Below are 15,280 nucleotides of genomic sequence, written 5' to 3' on the forward strand. Positions count from 1 at the left end.
TAAGGGTGTTAATAATTTTTGCTCTTGAACAGAAGAGCAAAACATAACTTCTGCAATTCAGTGCATGAGATTGGTTTTGATCTAAACAAGAAAAAGCCCGCTCGAAGGTCAGAGTACAAAAAGAAGGATTTAATACAGCAGTTCCTGTTTGCAAAGGTGCTATCCTCTGACATTTCTAGCAACGAGCAGGTATTATTATTGAATAATTACTGGCATTACGAAATAATATGCCTCAGAGATATAATTAATATTAAGCAGAGGGGAAGCATTTAATTATCCTCCTCTTGTAGTTCAGTTTAAATGCTTCTTGGAGATAACAGTAAAATAAAAACTATTGTACAAACAGACCAGTTCTTTGTTGGGCATTTCATAGAACCGTAGGACTGGAAGGGACCTCGAGAGATCATCTAGTCCAGTCCCCTGCACTCTTGGCAGGATTAAGTATTATCTGGACCATCCCTGACAGGTGTTTGTCTAACCTGCTCTTAAAAATCTCCAATGATGGAGATTCCACAACCTCTCTAGGCAATTTATTCCAGTGGTTAACCACCCTGACAGTTAGGAAGTTTTTCCTAATGTCCAACCTAAACCTCCCTTGCTGCAATTTAAGCCCATTGCTTCTTGCCCTGTCCTCAGAGGTTAAGAAGAAACAATTTTCTCCTTCCTCCTTGTAACAACCTTTTATGTACTTGAAAATTGTTATTAGATCCCCTCTCAGTCTTCTCTTTTCCAGATTAAACAAACCCAGTTTTTTCAGTCTTCCCTCATAGGTCACATTTTCTAGACCTTTAATCATTATTGTTGCTCTTCTCTGGACTTTTTCTATTTTGTTCACATCTTTCCTGAAATGTGGTGCCCAGAACTGGACACAATACTCCAGCTGAGGCCTACTCAGCACAGAGTAGAGCGGAAGAATTACTTCTCATGTCTTGCTTAACAACACTCCTACTAATACATCCCAGAATGAAGTTTGGTTTTTTGGAACAGTGTTACACTGTTGACTCATATTTAGCTTGTGCTCCACTATGACCCCCAGATCCCTTTCTGCAGTACTCCTTCCTAGGCAACCATTTTCCATTTCGTATGTGTGCAGCTGAGTGTTCCTTCCTATGTGGAATACTTTGCATTTGTCCTTATTGAATTTCATCCTATTTACTTCAGACCATTTCTCTAATTTGTCCAGATCATTTGAATTATAATCTTATCCTCCAAAGCACTTGCTACCCCTCCCAGCTTGGTGTCGTCCACAAACTTTATAAGAGTACTCTCTCTACCATTATCTAAATCATTGATGAAGATATTGAACAGCACCAGACCCAGAACTGATCCCTGTGGGACCATACTGGTTATGCCCTTCCAGCATGACTGTGAACCACTGATAACTACTCTCTGGGAACGATTTTCCAACCAATTATGCACCCACCTTATATAGTTCCATCTAGGTTGTATTTCCCTATTTTGTTTGTGAGATGGTCATGTGAAACAGCATCAAAAGCCTTACTAAAGTCCAGATATACCACATCTACTGCTTCCCCTCTATCCACAAGCCTTGTTACTCTGTCAAAGAAAGCTATTAGGTTGGTTTGACACAATTTGTTCTTGACAAATCCATGCTGACTGTTACTTATCACCTTATTATCTTCTAGATGTTGGCAAATTGATTGCTTAATTATTTGCTCCATTACCTTTCCGAGTACTGAAGTTAAGCTGGCTGGTTTGTAATTCCCCAGATTGTCCTTATGTCCCTTTTTATAGATTGGCACTATATTTGCCCTTTTCTAGTCTTCTGGAATCTCACCCATCTTCCATGACTTTTCAAAGATAAACGCTAATGGCTCAGATATCTCCTCAGTCAGCTCCTTGAGTATTCTAGGATGCATTTCATCAGGCCCTGGTGACTTGGAGACATTTAATATAGTCAGTATATTTTAAAACTGGCTAGTGCTTCGCATAGCTGGTGGCAGCATGTGAAGTATACATCTGTCCAGAGTTAACTACTTGGCTGTAACAGAGTCACTGGGGCAAAAGTGGCAAACATCATGATTGGAACTCTGGGCTTCCATTTTATTTCATAGACGTGCTATCCTGCATGACTTCACAGTAGTTGTATATGTTCAGCTATATGATCAGCAATTGCTGGCATATGCTTTACTGTGTGAATAGAAAAATGCCAGTTCTCCATACCAGAGAGTTTCATTTTACTTCTAGGTCCTGGGGCCAGTCCTGTAATATAATGTATGGCTTGTGGGAAAGGGCAGTTGTTTGTGGTGGCAGTCATGTGGGGGGGGTTATGTTATTTTGTTTTTTTGCCGTGAGACAATGCCACATTTTACCAGGGGAAAAATCGCAAGAATGTGCTGTCAGTGTAAAACGACAGCAAATTTTGCACGTGCTGCAGGGAAAATCAATCATGTCACATAAACAGAAACAGACCGTGAACATTTGCCATTCAGGATTTGCTTGAATACAGTCTGTGCATCTTTGTAGGACGTTCCTGATACAGGAAACAGCAGCAAGAAACTTATTTTTCCTGACAGAGTAGCATTTTCTTATTGTTTGGAAGAAAAGCACTGCACAAAGAAATGTGCAACTTACCGAGATAAAAACAGCTCCTATTATGTGCTTCTGTCAAATTACTTAGGATGGTCTTTAAGTTACCTTGTAAAGTCTATAAAAGGAGCCATCTAGTGGTGCTGCATTTCCACTAAAGTGCAAGATCATGGAACATTTTTAACTGCATAAATTATATATGTTGTTGATTAAAAAGGGGCGGTGAAGGAGAGAGTGCAAATATAAGGCCATATCTTCAATTAGATTAAATCTGCATAGCTCCGCTGGCTTCAGTTCTGATTTACACCATCAGGGGTTCTGGACCATGGTATTCATATCTCTGCTACTGTATATACGTTAGGCTGCATCTCCAATGGCCGATTGATTTGCAGTGCTTTCGAATGTAAAACTATGATAAAGTACTGGTTCTTGCATACTACAGGAATTAATATTCCCACTACCTAATTCTGGAAGGTGGTTAGCAATGGAGCTTTCTGCACAGAGACCCGTAACCCTGCTGCTGAAAGACATAAATTAATTCTTAAGAGCTTTGTATCATTTACAATTTTTTCAGCAGCTGGAAATCCTACTAAGAACACAATTCTTTTTGATATTTTCTTTAGTCAAAATGGTTGCAGTCATAATCTTCTACCTCTTGTCTATTGTTGACTGATTGGGTACATGCTGTAGAAACATAGTTGAAAGGTGAGCTCATAATTTATATGGGCTAGATTTTCAAAGTTAAGCATGCAAGTGCACCTGTACATTTGAGCATGCTTAAGTTATGTGTGAAAATATACAATGGATGCAAACAAAGATGTCTGAACAAATGCATGGTCAATTAGTCACCCAGCTGTCTATACATGTAATTAAATATTTGATTTGGATGCATTTAGCAGATACTGTATTCATAAGTAAGATCCATGATGGTGATAACAGGGTGCTGTTAAAAAGGCACTTGAGACTGTTACAAACTATTTCTCTGATGCCATTGTATGTTATGGTTGGCAACTGCTGATTTTTTTTAATGCTATTTAGTTTCATCATGGATTTTAATAACCTATCAGTTTATGAATCTCTCAGGTTATGAATATTTTGCATCTGTACTCATACACAGAAACCCAAATGATTTTCTTTCTCTCCTGAGACAGATGATGCACTCTCTCTCTCTCTCTCTCTCTCTCTTTCTGGATATGTCTTCACTAGCAACGTTAAAGCGCTGCCACAGCGCAGTAAAGTAGCAGTGTAGGCAAGGCCTCTCTCGCTGTTTTATTTATTTATTTATTTAGAGAGAGAGGCCTTGCCTACACTGCTACTTTACTGCACGGTGGCAGCGCTTTAACGTTGCTAGTGAAGACATATCCGGAGAGAGAGAGAGAGAGAATGTTTACATTTTATTTGAGATATTTTTATGAAACACTTTGATGAAGGTGATGGGAGATTGTACATTTAAATCCATGAATGTATCAGTGAATATATATTTGCAGCAGAATTCAGAAAAAACTGTTTGAGTAACAAACTTTGAGGCACAAAAATGTTTGTGATAATTCTTTAGTATTAACGCAAATCAGCATTCTAACAAGCAGTAATTCCATGCACTGCCCTGTGTACAGAATATTCTTTCGCAGAGTAGGAATAATTTGAACGAAAAGGTGTTTCCTTGCTATATCACAATGTCTTCTCACAAATATGGAGGCATTGGCTCTTACCACCAAATGCTTGCCAATTGGTTTCTCCATGAGTGTTTCGCAGAGGAGACAAAATTGGTATGGAAGACTTTCACTCAAGGCTCCTCCTGTTGGGCATGGTTCTATGGTATATGCACATGGATATTTAGATCAGAATTTAGTCCTTAAATTTGAAATGTAGAGGCCAATTTTGATGCTTGGAATGGGGAGGAAAAAGCCTACAAAAACTTCTAAGTACACCATCGGTATAGTTTACTCTCAATGCTTTTAAAATATAAATGGGATACTTTGGGCCTGATCCTGCTTTTCTATACATTAATGGCAAAGCTTCCATTGACTTAATTGGGAGCAAGATGAGGCCCTTTAGCTACTAAGCTACGAACGCTAGCACCTGCATGCCTTCAGGTGTTAAGTCTTCCTTCTGGTGATGAATTTACCATTTCATGGTGCCAAGAAAGGTATGTTCAGAATCTCACAAAGAAATGAATGTTTTAAATGGAATATAAAGGCTACAGAGTTCAAGTTTATAAGCTGAAATTTTCAGTGCAAAGCTTAATTTACTTTGTGTGTGTGTGTGTGTGTGTGTGTGTGTGTGTGTGTGTGTGTTGCATCTTCAAGCAATAATAATAATGGAGAAGGAAAAAGAAGACCTGTTTCTCCATGTATGATAGTTGGAATGGAGCAGGAGGATCTATGGGGCCAATGACCAGCTGATCTATATACAGTAACTTTATAAGAGAGTGGGAGTTGAGTACAACTTCCCAAGGTCTACCCTTGAAAGAGAAAATTATTCTACTTTCAGTGCTAGAGAAAAGGCTTATAACAATAGTTTTGCATGTAGTCTGAATGTGATTAGGTCTCTACAAGAACAAAGAATAGCACCTTCTGCTATTGGCAGGAAAATATCCCACTGTCTCCTTCAATTTGAATCCTGTATAGTTAACATCAGTAGAGCTCTCTATTTATAACGTGGCTTCAAGACCCTGGTATAACTTTCCATCTATTGAGTGTTTCGGTTGATTTGCAAGTGCAAAGAGAGACAAAGAAGGAGCTGCCAACAAACAGACAGACAGGCAAGAGATAAGAAAAATGAATTTTCAAACAGAGAGCCCACTAAAACATACACTGTGGTATCATCTTAATGGAAATGATTGGTTTCGAGAGGATGGTTCTCTGGGATGACTTTTTGTGCTGATGTGAAGCGTGCAGTTAGTCCAACATTATAAACATTATGGGCAAAGTAAAACCCTTCTTTGTACAGACAGCTTAAGACCGGGTTGTGTTGCATTCATTTGTACCTTAGCATATTACCAGTGAATACAATTTATAGTCAACAGCTGTTTGAAGCCTTACTCTTCAGTTGCAGAGCCTGATTTTTCCGCTGCCTGGCAATTTGGTATAGAGCGCTACTATTATGTATGGGTCTCAGCCTGCAGCCACTAGGTGGCCAAAATCACTAGCGGTTTCTGTGAGAGTTGTGCTTGAGGGCTTGCTACACTACTGTGTGGGGTCAATCTAAGATACGCAACTTCAGCTACGTGAATAGCATAGCTGAAGTCGACGTACTTAGATCTACTTACCGCAGTGTCTTCACTGCAGTAAGTCGACAGCTGACACTCTTCCGTCGACTCCGCTTGCGCTTCTCATTCTGGAGGAGTACCGGAGTCGACAGGAGAGCACTCAGCAGTCAATTTGACGCGATAAATCAACCGCCGCTGGATCGATCGCTGCCCGCCGATCCAGCGGGTAGTATAGACAAGCCCTGAGTAGGGACTGCAGGATTGAGTGGAGTGGAGATAATCCTGTTTAGGTAGCATTTGACACTCAAATCGCACAGATGTGAAGTGACCGCATGTAGTCTGAATGTGATTAGGTCTCTACAAGAACAAAGAATAGCACCTTTTGCTATTGGCAGGAAAATATCCCACTGTCTCCTTCAATTTGGATCCTGTAAAAGTGCTCCACTTAGGAAGAAAAAATCAGTTTCACACATACAGAATGGGAAGAGACTGTCTAGGAAGGAGTACAGCAGAAAGGGATCTAGGGATTATAGTGGACCACAAGCTAAATATGAGTCAACAGTGTGATGCTGTTGCAAAAAAAGCAAACGTGATTCTGGGATGTATTAACAGGTGTGTTGTGAGCAAGACACGAGAAGTCATTCTTCCGCTCTACTCTGCTCTGGTTAGGCCTCAGCTGGAGTATTGTGTCCAGTTCTGGGCACCGCATTTCAAGAAAGATGTGGAGAAATTGGAAAGGGTCCAGAGAAGAGCAACAAGAATGATTAAAGGTCTTGAGAACATGACCTATGAACGAAGGCTGAAGGAATTGGGTTTGTTTCGTTTGGAAAAGAGAAGACTGAGAGGGGACATGATAGCAGTTTTCAGGTATCTAAAAGGGTGTCATAAGGAGGAGGGAGAAAACTTGTTCACCTTAGCCTCTAAGGATAGAACAAGAAGCAATGGGCTTAAACTGCAGCAAGGGAGGTCTAGGTTGGACATTAGGAAAAAGTTCCTAACTGTCAGCGCGGTTAAACACTGGAATAAATTGCCTAGGGAGGTTGTGGAATCTCCATCTCTGGAGATATTTAAGAGTAGGTTAAATAAATGTCTATCAGGGATGATCTAGACAGTATCTGGTCCTGCCATGCGGGCAGGGGACTGGACTCGATGACCTCTCGAGGTCCCTTCCAGTCCTAGAATCTATGAATCTATGAAGGGCTGGAAGTTGGAGGATCATGCCCATTGTTTGCCATCATACATCATTTTATTTTCCAACATTTCAAGTTTTCAGTTAGCACTGTTAATTGTTTTATTTATAGGATTTTTGCTTCAGTTAGAGTCTTTGCCCCTCAAGAATTTGTATTTCTGCAGACACACGAAGTCCTGTATTGTAATGAGCTTACAGCATATCACTTGTTAGCCCATGTTGAAAAGAGTTAATGCAAGCTTTAGTTTTTATACATGTCTTTGATGCATATTAGGCAAATTTCTCTTTTCAAATTCCAGGGGGAGAGCACACGGGGGAGCGGGGGGAGAAGAGGGGCATAGTTAAAGAAGTGAAAGACACAAGAGTAAATCTTTTGTTTGCCTTCCTTTTTCTCTTGAGGTTTCATCACATCTGCCTACCAGCAGTATCTGTGTGGTAACACCCACTAGCTGTGGAAGAGCTTCATTATTTAAACACTCAGGGCCAGAATCTCAACTGGTGTAAATCAACACAGCTCTGTTAAGATCAGTGGAGCTATGCTGATTTTACACCAGCTGAGAGCTTGGTCGTCAGAGTTGTATTTGTATTACAATTCAAATCTGTACTTGAAATACAGATGGGCCCAAGCTACAAAGTTCAGCTCCTGATCCAAACATGACGAAAATCCAGGGATATTCAGGTCTGAGTTTAGATTCAGTCCTTTATAGATCATGGGGTAGTTGCAAAATTCAGAAATACATTTCCCTAGTCTCAGGATGGGAAGGGGGTATTCATCGAGGGGTTTGGTTCAGGCTGATTTGTAATCTTCAAGAAAAGAATTGCCACGCATAAAGATTCCCAAAGACAAATGACATTGGCGATCCCATCCCTCTGTCCTTTCTTCCTTACCAACTTGCTATTTGCTGTACAGATTAGGGCTTTTTAATGTAGAGCGTTCAGTGGGTTTTTTTAATTTAGAGACAATCATTTAGAAACAAGATGGGATGTTGCCAAGATATACAGAAATACCTTATCCTGGAGTTGCCTTGAGAGACCTTTGAAAGACTTTAATGAAAAACACAGATTTTTTTTCCCATCACTGGAACTAGGTATTTGGCCCCAAGTGTTGAATGATGGAATGTTCCAATTATAGGCAAAAAGTGCTTTAAAGTGTATTTAAAATGAAAACTTACCTCAGGGATACTTTTGATTGCTGTAAAGTGGCTTCCCTGTAGGTTTACCTTCTGCACGCTGGTATTGTTGAAACTCAACAAATAAAGTTCTTGTTTGCTCTTTCACATTCCCCCCTGAAGTCCTCATTCTTAACTCCCTAAAGTTTAAGAGCTACATATAGAGAATAAATTGGTGTGCATAGGAGGAGGGATGGTGAGGATTCATTTTGTTGGAATAATTAGTATCATGTGTTTAAAAGTGTTGTTGATTTCATCCCTTAACAATACAGGTAATGAGTGATGAAAATCCCACTGTTTACTTTCACAAATGTGTGCAACCAGTTCTGCTGCCAACTGGGTATTTCCTGCAATGTTAGTTTAGTAATTAGTGAATTTTCAAAGAGTTTTAGCTAGCAGTTTCAGAATGGATGGATAGTCTTGCAGGTAACGAATAGGGCTATGGGTCGTCTGTCCCCAGCTCTGCCACAGGCTTGTCTGATCGTGGGCATTTAACTGCCCTAAAATTCACTTTACTCATTTGTAAAATGGAACTAATAAGCCTAGGTCCTTAGCTGTGCCTGAACTCCACCTGGTACTGCTGAGAAGTGAGGGCAAAGGTGGCTTTAACCTACCTTTGTACTTATCTAATTCCTACGCCTTCTGAGAGCTGGCCTGGGCTAGCCTTCTGCACAATTTAGAACAGCCTCAAAATGATTATTTCCCCATTTAGGCCACGTATACGTCTGCTGTACTAAGGAAGTGTCCCCTAATGCTATAGGTCTTTCCTATGTTCAGGAGTAACACTGACTCCTCCATATCACATCTACTTACTTGTGTTGTACCCACAAGTGCCTCTCTGTGTTCCCACTTGCACCAGCACATGCCATTTGCCTTAGTTAAGGCATGCAACAAGCACACTATATTTTGAATATGTAATCTGTAATGTGTAATATCTAACTCAGTGTTCATTCTCCAGATCTTTGTAATCTGGATAATGTAAACCAGCCATGTAACTAATGTTTCACTGATGATAACCTGATTTAACTGAGCTTTAAAACTTCTTAACTGTCTTTGTGCTTCGGTTTGATAAATCTGCCTCTTTTGTCAAAGCAGCTAAATGAAGTAGCCATCACTGCTGTTTAAATTCCAGACTAGAGGCAGTGGAAAATCCTCTGATAAGACTGGGAAAAGTGAGTGACATTTCCTAAAATGGGTTTGTTTGTTTTTTAAATTCAGATCCCACTACAATGCAACCCATATCACAGATCAATTAGTGCAGTTAGCATATTCGTGCCTGATCTGGAATTTGCTCTAAACATGCCTAAGGTCGAATGAGAATGGAGAACATTATTGTATGTAATTATTTCATGAGAATAAATAAGGATTCCAGCAACAGCTTAGAGCTAATGTAACAGTAGAACAATTAGAGTTTCTGAGCTACTGCACAAACATACAAATGCAAGATCATTACAATAAGTACATTGACTATTTTGACTTATTTTATTTTAATGAGCATAACTAACCTAAGGTTATAGTGATTGGTAAGAATAAAGGAAACATGACAACTATCAAACATATGAAATAATAGCCAATTTGTCAAAGCAGTATCAGTTCAATAGAGATGTGTTGGGTACAATGTTAATGAGCTTTACATTTTTTACATTTCTCTTGCTCTATTTGCTGCTTGCTTCTTTTCTTGTTGAGTCATGTGCTGGAGGCATGGTCTGAACACAGGATTGGGAGCCGGTTACTGCTGAGGTCTAAGCCTGGCTTTGCTTTGCTATTGAATCACTGTGTGTCCTTGGGCAAGTTGTTACCTCATTCCTCCCCCTACGCCCCCACTCTGTAAAACAGGAATAATAATATACTTCTCAAGGAAGAGGGGTGAGAAATAATTAGCTAACATTTGTAAAGCGCTTTTGACTATGAAACGTGATACATCAGTGCTAAGAATTATTACCATCATTCATTATTATTATTAGTGGATGTCGTCACTGACTCCGTTTTATTAGGCCTACCAGAAGTGGCAAGAAAACTTAAAGAGAAGCCTACCCAAAAATCAGTATGTATTCCTGAAGGTAGTTTCATACCAATTTCCCACCACTTCTTCTGGCCGTTGGTAGCATTAATAAAGGGAGACATTGTCTGTTCTTGGGGCCTAAAAAATATATTCCTCACCTACTAGCTTGAGGGCCCGTACTTATTATGGTGAGAAATATCTACTCAGCCACACCCTCTGCTCGATGAAGGAATAAAGCAGTTGTGCTGTGTGTTTAACTAAAGTATTGTCAATCAACTTCCCATTTAATCAGTTTATTAAACATGTAACTAACTACTGTGGGTCCCTCACTTTTGTCCTAGCTTTTTCTCCATTCACTCCACTTTTTCTTGTTTTCTTTCAAGGAATAGGTAGTCTTTTCTCTCGGTGTTTGTTTCCTCTTATCTCTTAACTCTTTTATACCCCCTTTTTCCCCCCTTCCCTCATTACCCCCTATAGTCTTTCTCTGACATGCACAGTTCTCCCCTCTCTCATATGAATATATATATATATCCTGTTTCTTAATCAAAGCACCCTGCTTCCTGGGAGAGATTTTCAAAGACACACAGGAGAGTTAGGTACGTAACTGCCATTGACTTTTCATGGGAGTTGGGCACCTCACTTCTTTATGCCTTTGAAAATCCACTCACCCCCATCCATACAATATCTCTCCCTTGTGCCCATTCCGTGCACACCCTCACCCACTCAGTGACTCATCTAACCGTCTCCGACACAGGGCTTGAAAAATATAGCATAGCTAGCAGCCAGCGGGCTAAACTGTGACAAGAGGCCCCACTGAGTAGGTAGCTATGTGCATACGCACTGACTCCAGGGGTGTTCTGGGGTTCAAGCACCAATGTTTAAAAAAAAAAAAAAAGATGAGTGCTCAGCACTCGCCAGCCACAGCTGTTTGGCGGCTGAGGGAGGCGCTTGAGGGAGGGAGGAGAGCAGCGAGCAGCAGGTGATGGCTTCGGCAGAGGGGTTGGAGTGGGGCAGATGAGGGCAGGGCCTTGAGGCAGTGCGCAGAGCTGAAACGGGGCCTCAGGAGCAGGCGTGGAGCACCCCCAAGTTAAAATAAAACTGTGCCTATGGCCACATGTCCCCTCTGCATTTCCTCTCACTGCTACCCATGCAGGATCACAGGCAGAAAGGAGGCCACAACTGTTGGCAGAAGCAGATGCAGCAGCACAAGGAGAGAAGGCTGTTGCTGGCTTCAGGTTCCTTCAGCCCCCAGCAACTACTCTGTCATAAACTCCCACAGCCTCAGGCTCCTCATCCACCGAGCCACTCCCTGGACAGCCTCCAGCTTCTCCTCAAGCTCCCACTCAAGCCTTCATCCACCTAGCTAACCTCCAGGCAGTCACCACTTTCTTTCAGATGCCCCCACTCAGCTGAGCACTCTGACAACCACCTAAATACCTTAGTACCCCAGGTACCTTCCAGCAACCTCAGACACCCACCCACCCCAGTCTCCCCAGCACACAGTCACAGCTGCCAAGTTTTGAGCAACTCCCATAGCCTACCACTGAAACTGGTTGGGGCTGGGTGTGTTTGGCCATGAGCTGAAGTGTATCCAGATTATTTACAAATATGCAAATTCATCATTAAATAGCTTGCATAAATGTCAGCAATGGAGCTGTGCAGAATTTGGCAGCTGTGTTTTACTAACCAGCCTTATGAGAGAAAATGGATATCTGAATGTAAATTTGTTTTTGCTACCCACAACACTTATTCACTTCTGGAGAATGTTTGTATGAGTGTTGCACCAGAGCATTAGGAGGAAGAAGAGAAACTAGCTGCGTTCTGCCAATTGTGAAGGGAAAACGCCCACCATACGTTGTAGAATTTCACTGAATTTGCTTAGTGTGTAAGAAACACTTAGAGCTCTAAGGGACCAGGTAATTTTATGGCCAACAATTGAAGTCAGTCACAGATTTAGGTAAGGATTGGTTTATCGGCAGGTTTGCATATTAATATGGAGTAACCAAAGATTGATACATAGGGTGTACGCTGATTTCTGCACACGTTATGATGGAAGTGGTTCCGCCATGTACAGTCAGCCAAGTGCATTGTGTTTCCCTAGCCCCCTTTCCTGTGAATCATCAGGTATTGGCCAGAACTGGAGGCGGAAACTGAACTTGTTAAACAAATATGCTGATCTGATGTGACACATCTTTTGTTCCTCTTTCTAGAGATACTTGCAATATGGAACAGCAAAAGATGGGTTTTTTTGGGTAAATCGCATAAATGTGCCTCATTTACAGGCATAGCAGTTCTTAGTGAGATTAATAAATATGTGTTGGAGACTATTGAGATCGGGACAGGAAGTGGAATAGCCTCAGAAAAGAACTTCGGGGGTGGGAAATACACATCTGGTGAGCGCTGCCACGAGGCAGGCTCCTGAGTTTTGCACTCTAAGCTGCCACAAGCGACTAAACTTTATTTCTCCTGTGACCCAGTCACTAAGGCTTGTGACTATTCGAGATGACGAAAAGGATGTGGTCTGCCTTGAGATTCTTCCTGCTGACCCCTATCACCTTCACCAAGAGCTGTCAGGAGCATAGCATTGAGTCTGATGACAAAACAAAATGTAACCTAGGAATCTTCATTGGCAATCGCCGCTACACTAAAACAAGTTTCTATAGCAACGGGGGGTGAAATTATGAAGCAAATTGTTATTCTATGCCTGATTAGGAGAACTGTTAATTGAGGACATCAAGAAGGCTGGAGTGTTTAATGCCTGTTTTGCTTTAGTCTTCACTAAAAATGTTAATGGTCACAAGATACTCAACACAATTAATATTAACAAGGGGGAAGGAACGCAAGCAAAGTTAGGGAAAGAACAAGTTAAAGAATATATGTGGCCTGGTGAAATTCGTCTTATGGCACTTAAGGAATTAGCTGAAACAATCTCAGAACTGTTAGCAAGTATCTCTTCAAGAACTCCTGGAGGCCAGGTGAGGTCCCAGAGGACAGGAGAAGGGCAAACACAGTATCTGCTTTTAAAAAGGAGAACAAAGAGGATGCAGGGAATTATACACTAGTCAGCCTAACTTTGATATCTGGAAAGATACTGGAACAAATTATTTAACAATCAATTTGTATTGTAAAAGATAATAGGGTTATAAGGAATAGATTTGTCAAGAACAAATCATGCCAAACCAACCTAAATTCCCTCTTCGTTACTGACCTAGTGGAAGTGGGGGGGGGGGGGGGAGGGACAGTAGACATGATATATCTTGATTTTTAGTAAGGCTTTTGGCACAGTCTCACATGACATTCTCATAAGCGAACTAGGGAAATGTGATCTAGATTAAATTATTGTAAAGTGGGTGATAAATTAGTTGAAAGACCATACTCAAAGAGTAGTTATCAATGGGTCACTGCTAAACTGGGAGGGTGTATTTTATGGGGTCCTGCACTGGGCATGTTTAATCTTGAGGAAAGAAGAGTGAGGAGGGTCTGAAAACAGTCTTCAAATATGTTAAAGGCTGTTATAAAGACGATTGGGATCAAATGTTCTCGATGTTCACTGAAGGTAGGATGAGAAGTAATGGGTTTAATCTGCAGTAAAGGAGATATAGATATTAGGAAAAGCTTTCTAACTAGAAGGGTAAATAAATTCTGGAATAGGCTTCCCAGGGAGGTTATTGAATCACCATCATTGGAAGTTTTTAAGAACAAGTTGGACAAATACCTGACAGTGGTGGTCTAGATATATTTGGTCTTGCCTCAGCACAGAGGGTTGGATTTGACAACTTCTCAAGGTCCCTTCCAGCCCTACATTTCCGTGACTCTGTTCATGTTTCCTTGGGTGCATTGCTTTTCCTGGATAAAACATTTTTTTCAGTTATAGTGGTGGTGATATGTATAACTATGACAATATGATCGTTTTGGGTAGGAGGAATATTAAAGAGACAATCAGTTCTTAGCCAAGTTTCCTTTTTGAACTATATAATTCATCAGGCTGTTGGAAAACGAACTAGATTCCCATGCAGGGATGAGGGGTGTAATCTGAGCATCACTGACCACCATTCACTCCACTCCTACACATTGCTTATTGTTTATATATAACCTTTACTTACTGGCTGCATTGCTGTGATGCTGTCAAGCATCAGTCAGTAGCAACTCTCAAATCAAGTATAATTTTAAAAATGAAAAGTTTTATCATTGCCATGTAGCGTCATATGAACATACGAGGGGCTGGACTATCACATCTTTACTCACATCGAGTAGTACTTTAGTCCATAAAGCCAATGGGACTCCTCAAAGAGGAACTCAACACTGAGTGGTCCAGATTCTGGAGCACTGACTCGTGCAAGTAGTCCCATTGAAGTGATTTGAAGCTACTCAAGGGCTTAACTCCGCTCCCTTTGAACCCAGAGTTACAATATTGACTTTTAATGGGAGCAGAATCAAGCCCCACAGGAATCAATGCTCAAAAACATGAGCCTCCCCATTCTGGCCCAGTGAGTGAGCCTGGGGATCGCAGTCTAATGTGTATTTTAATGTGTATGCCTTTTTTAAAAAAAAATTGACTTTACTCTTTAATATAGAAGTTGCATGTAATGAGATTTAAAAAGTGTAGTAACATGCATGTAACTTTCCCCCCTTTTGTAGGATGGTTATTTTTCCCACCGGCCAAAAGAGAAAATGCGAACAGACAGCAATAATGAAAACTCTGTACCCAAGGACTTTGAAAATATTGATAACAGTAACTTTGCTCCCAGGACTCAGAGGCAAAAATACCAGCCTGAACTGGCGAAGAAGCCTCTTAGCAAGCAGAAGGAGCACTTGAAAAAGAAACTGGAGCAAGAAGGAAAGGTGAAGGAGAACTCACTCCTGGGGAAGAACTCCAATGAAGTGCTTCAGTTCAGCCATCATGCTGTAAAGAATAGCAGCAGCAATTTGAAGGAGATTCACAGGTCTCCCAGACAGCCTCCTTTAAAAAGGAGTGGGAACAGCTCCCCTGAAATAAGATACGACCAGCCACCAAAATGTGAAATATCGGGCAAGGAAGCACTTTCAGCTCTGTCTCGGTCCAAATCCAAGCACTGTCGGCGGGAGATTGCAGAGATATACTGTCAACACAAGCAAGGAAAGCTGATGCCTGAGAAGGTGATGCGTCTGTGTCCTCTGGATGG

General features: G+C 41.1%; 1 protein-coding gene across 1 annotated transcript in view; it reads left to right on the forward strand.

Annotated features, from left to right (window-relative positions):
- Window positions 1-15,280, forward strand: part of XYLT1 (xylosyltransferase 1) — a 315,876-nt gene that overhangs the window by 159,567 nt on the left and 141,029 nt on the right. Inside the window, exon 3 of the mRNA XM_008173025.4 lies at window positions 14,757-15,279. Coding sequence (XP_008171247.2) covers window positions 14,757-15,279 — 523 coding nt within the window. The remainder of the gene's footprint in view (window positions 1-14,756; window position 15,280) is intronic.

The sequence above is a fragment of the Chrysemys picta genome, chromosome 10 (genome assembly GCF_011386835.1).
Source record: "Chrysemys picta bellii isolate R12L10 chromosome 10, ASM1138683v2, whole genome shotgun sequence".
Lineage (NCBI taxonomy): Eukaryota > Metazoa > Chordata > Testudines > Emydidae > Chrysemys > Chrysemys picta.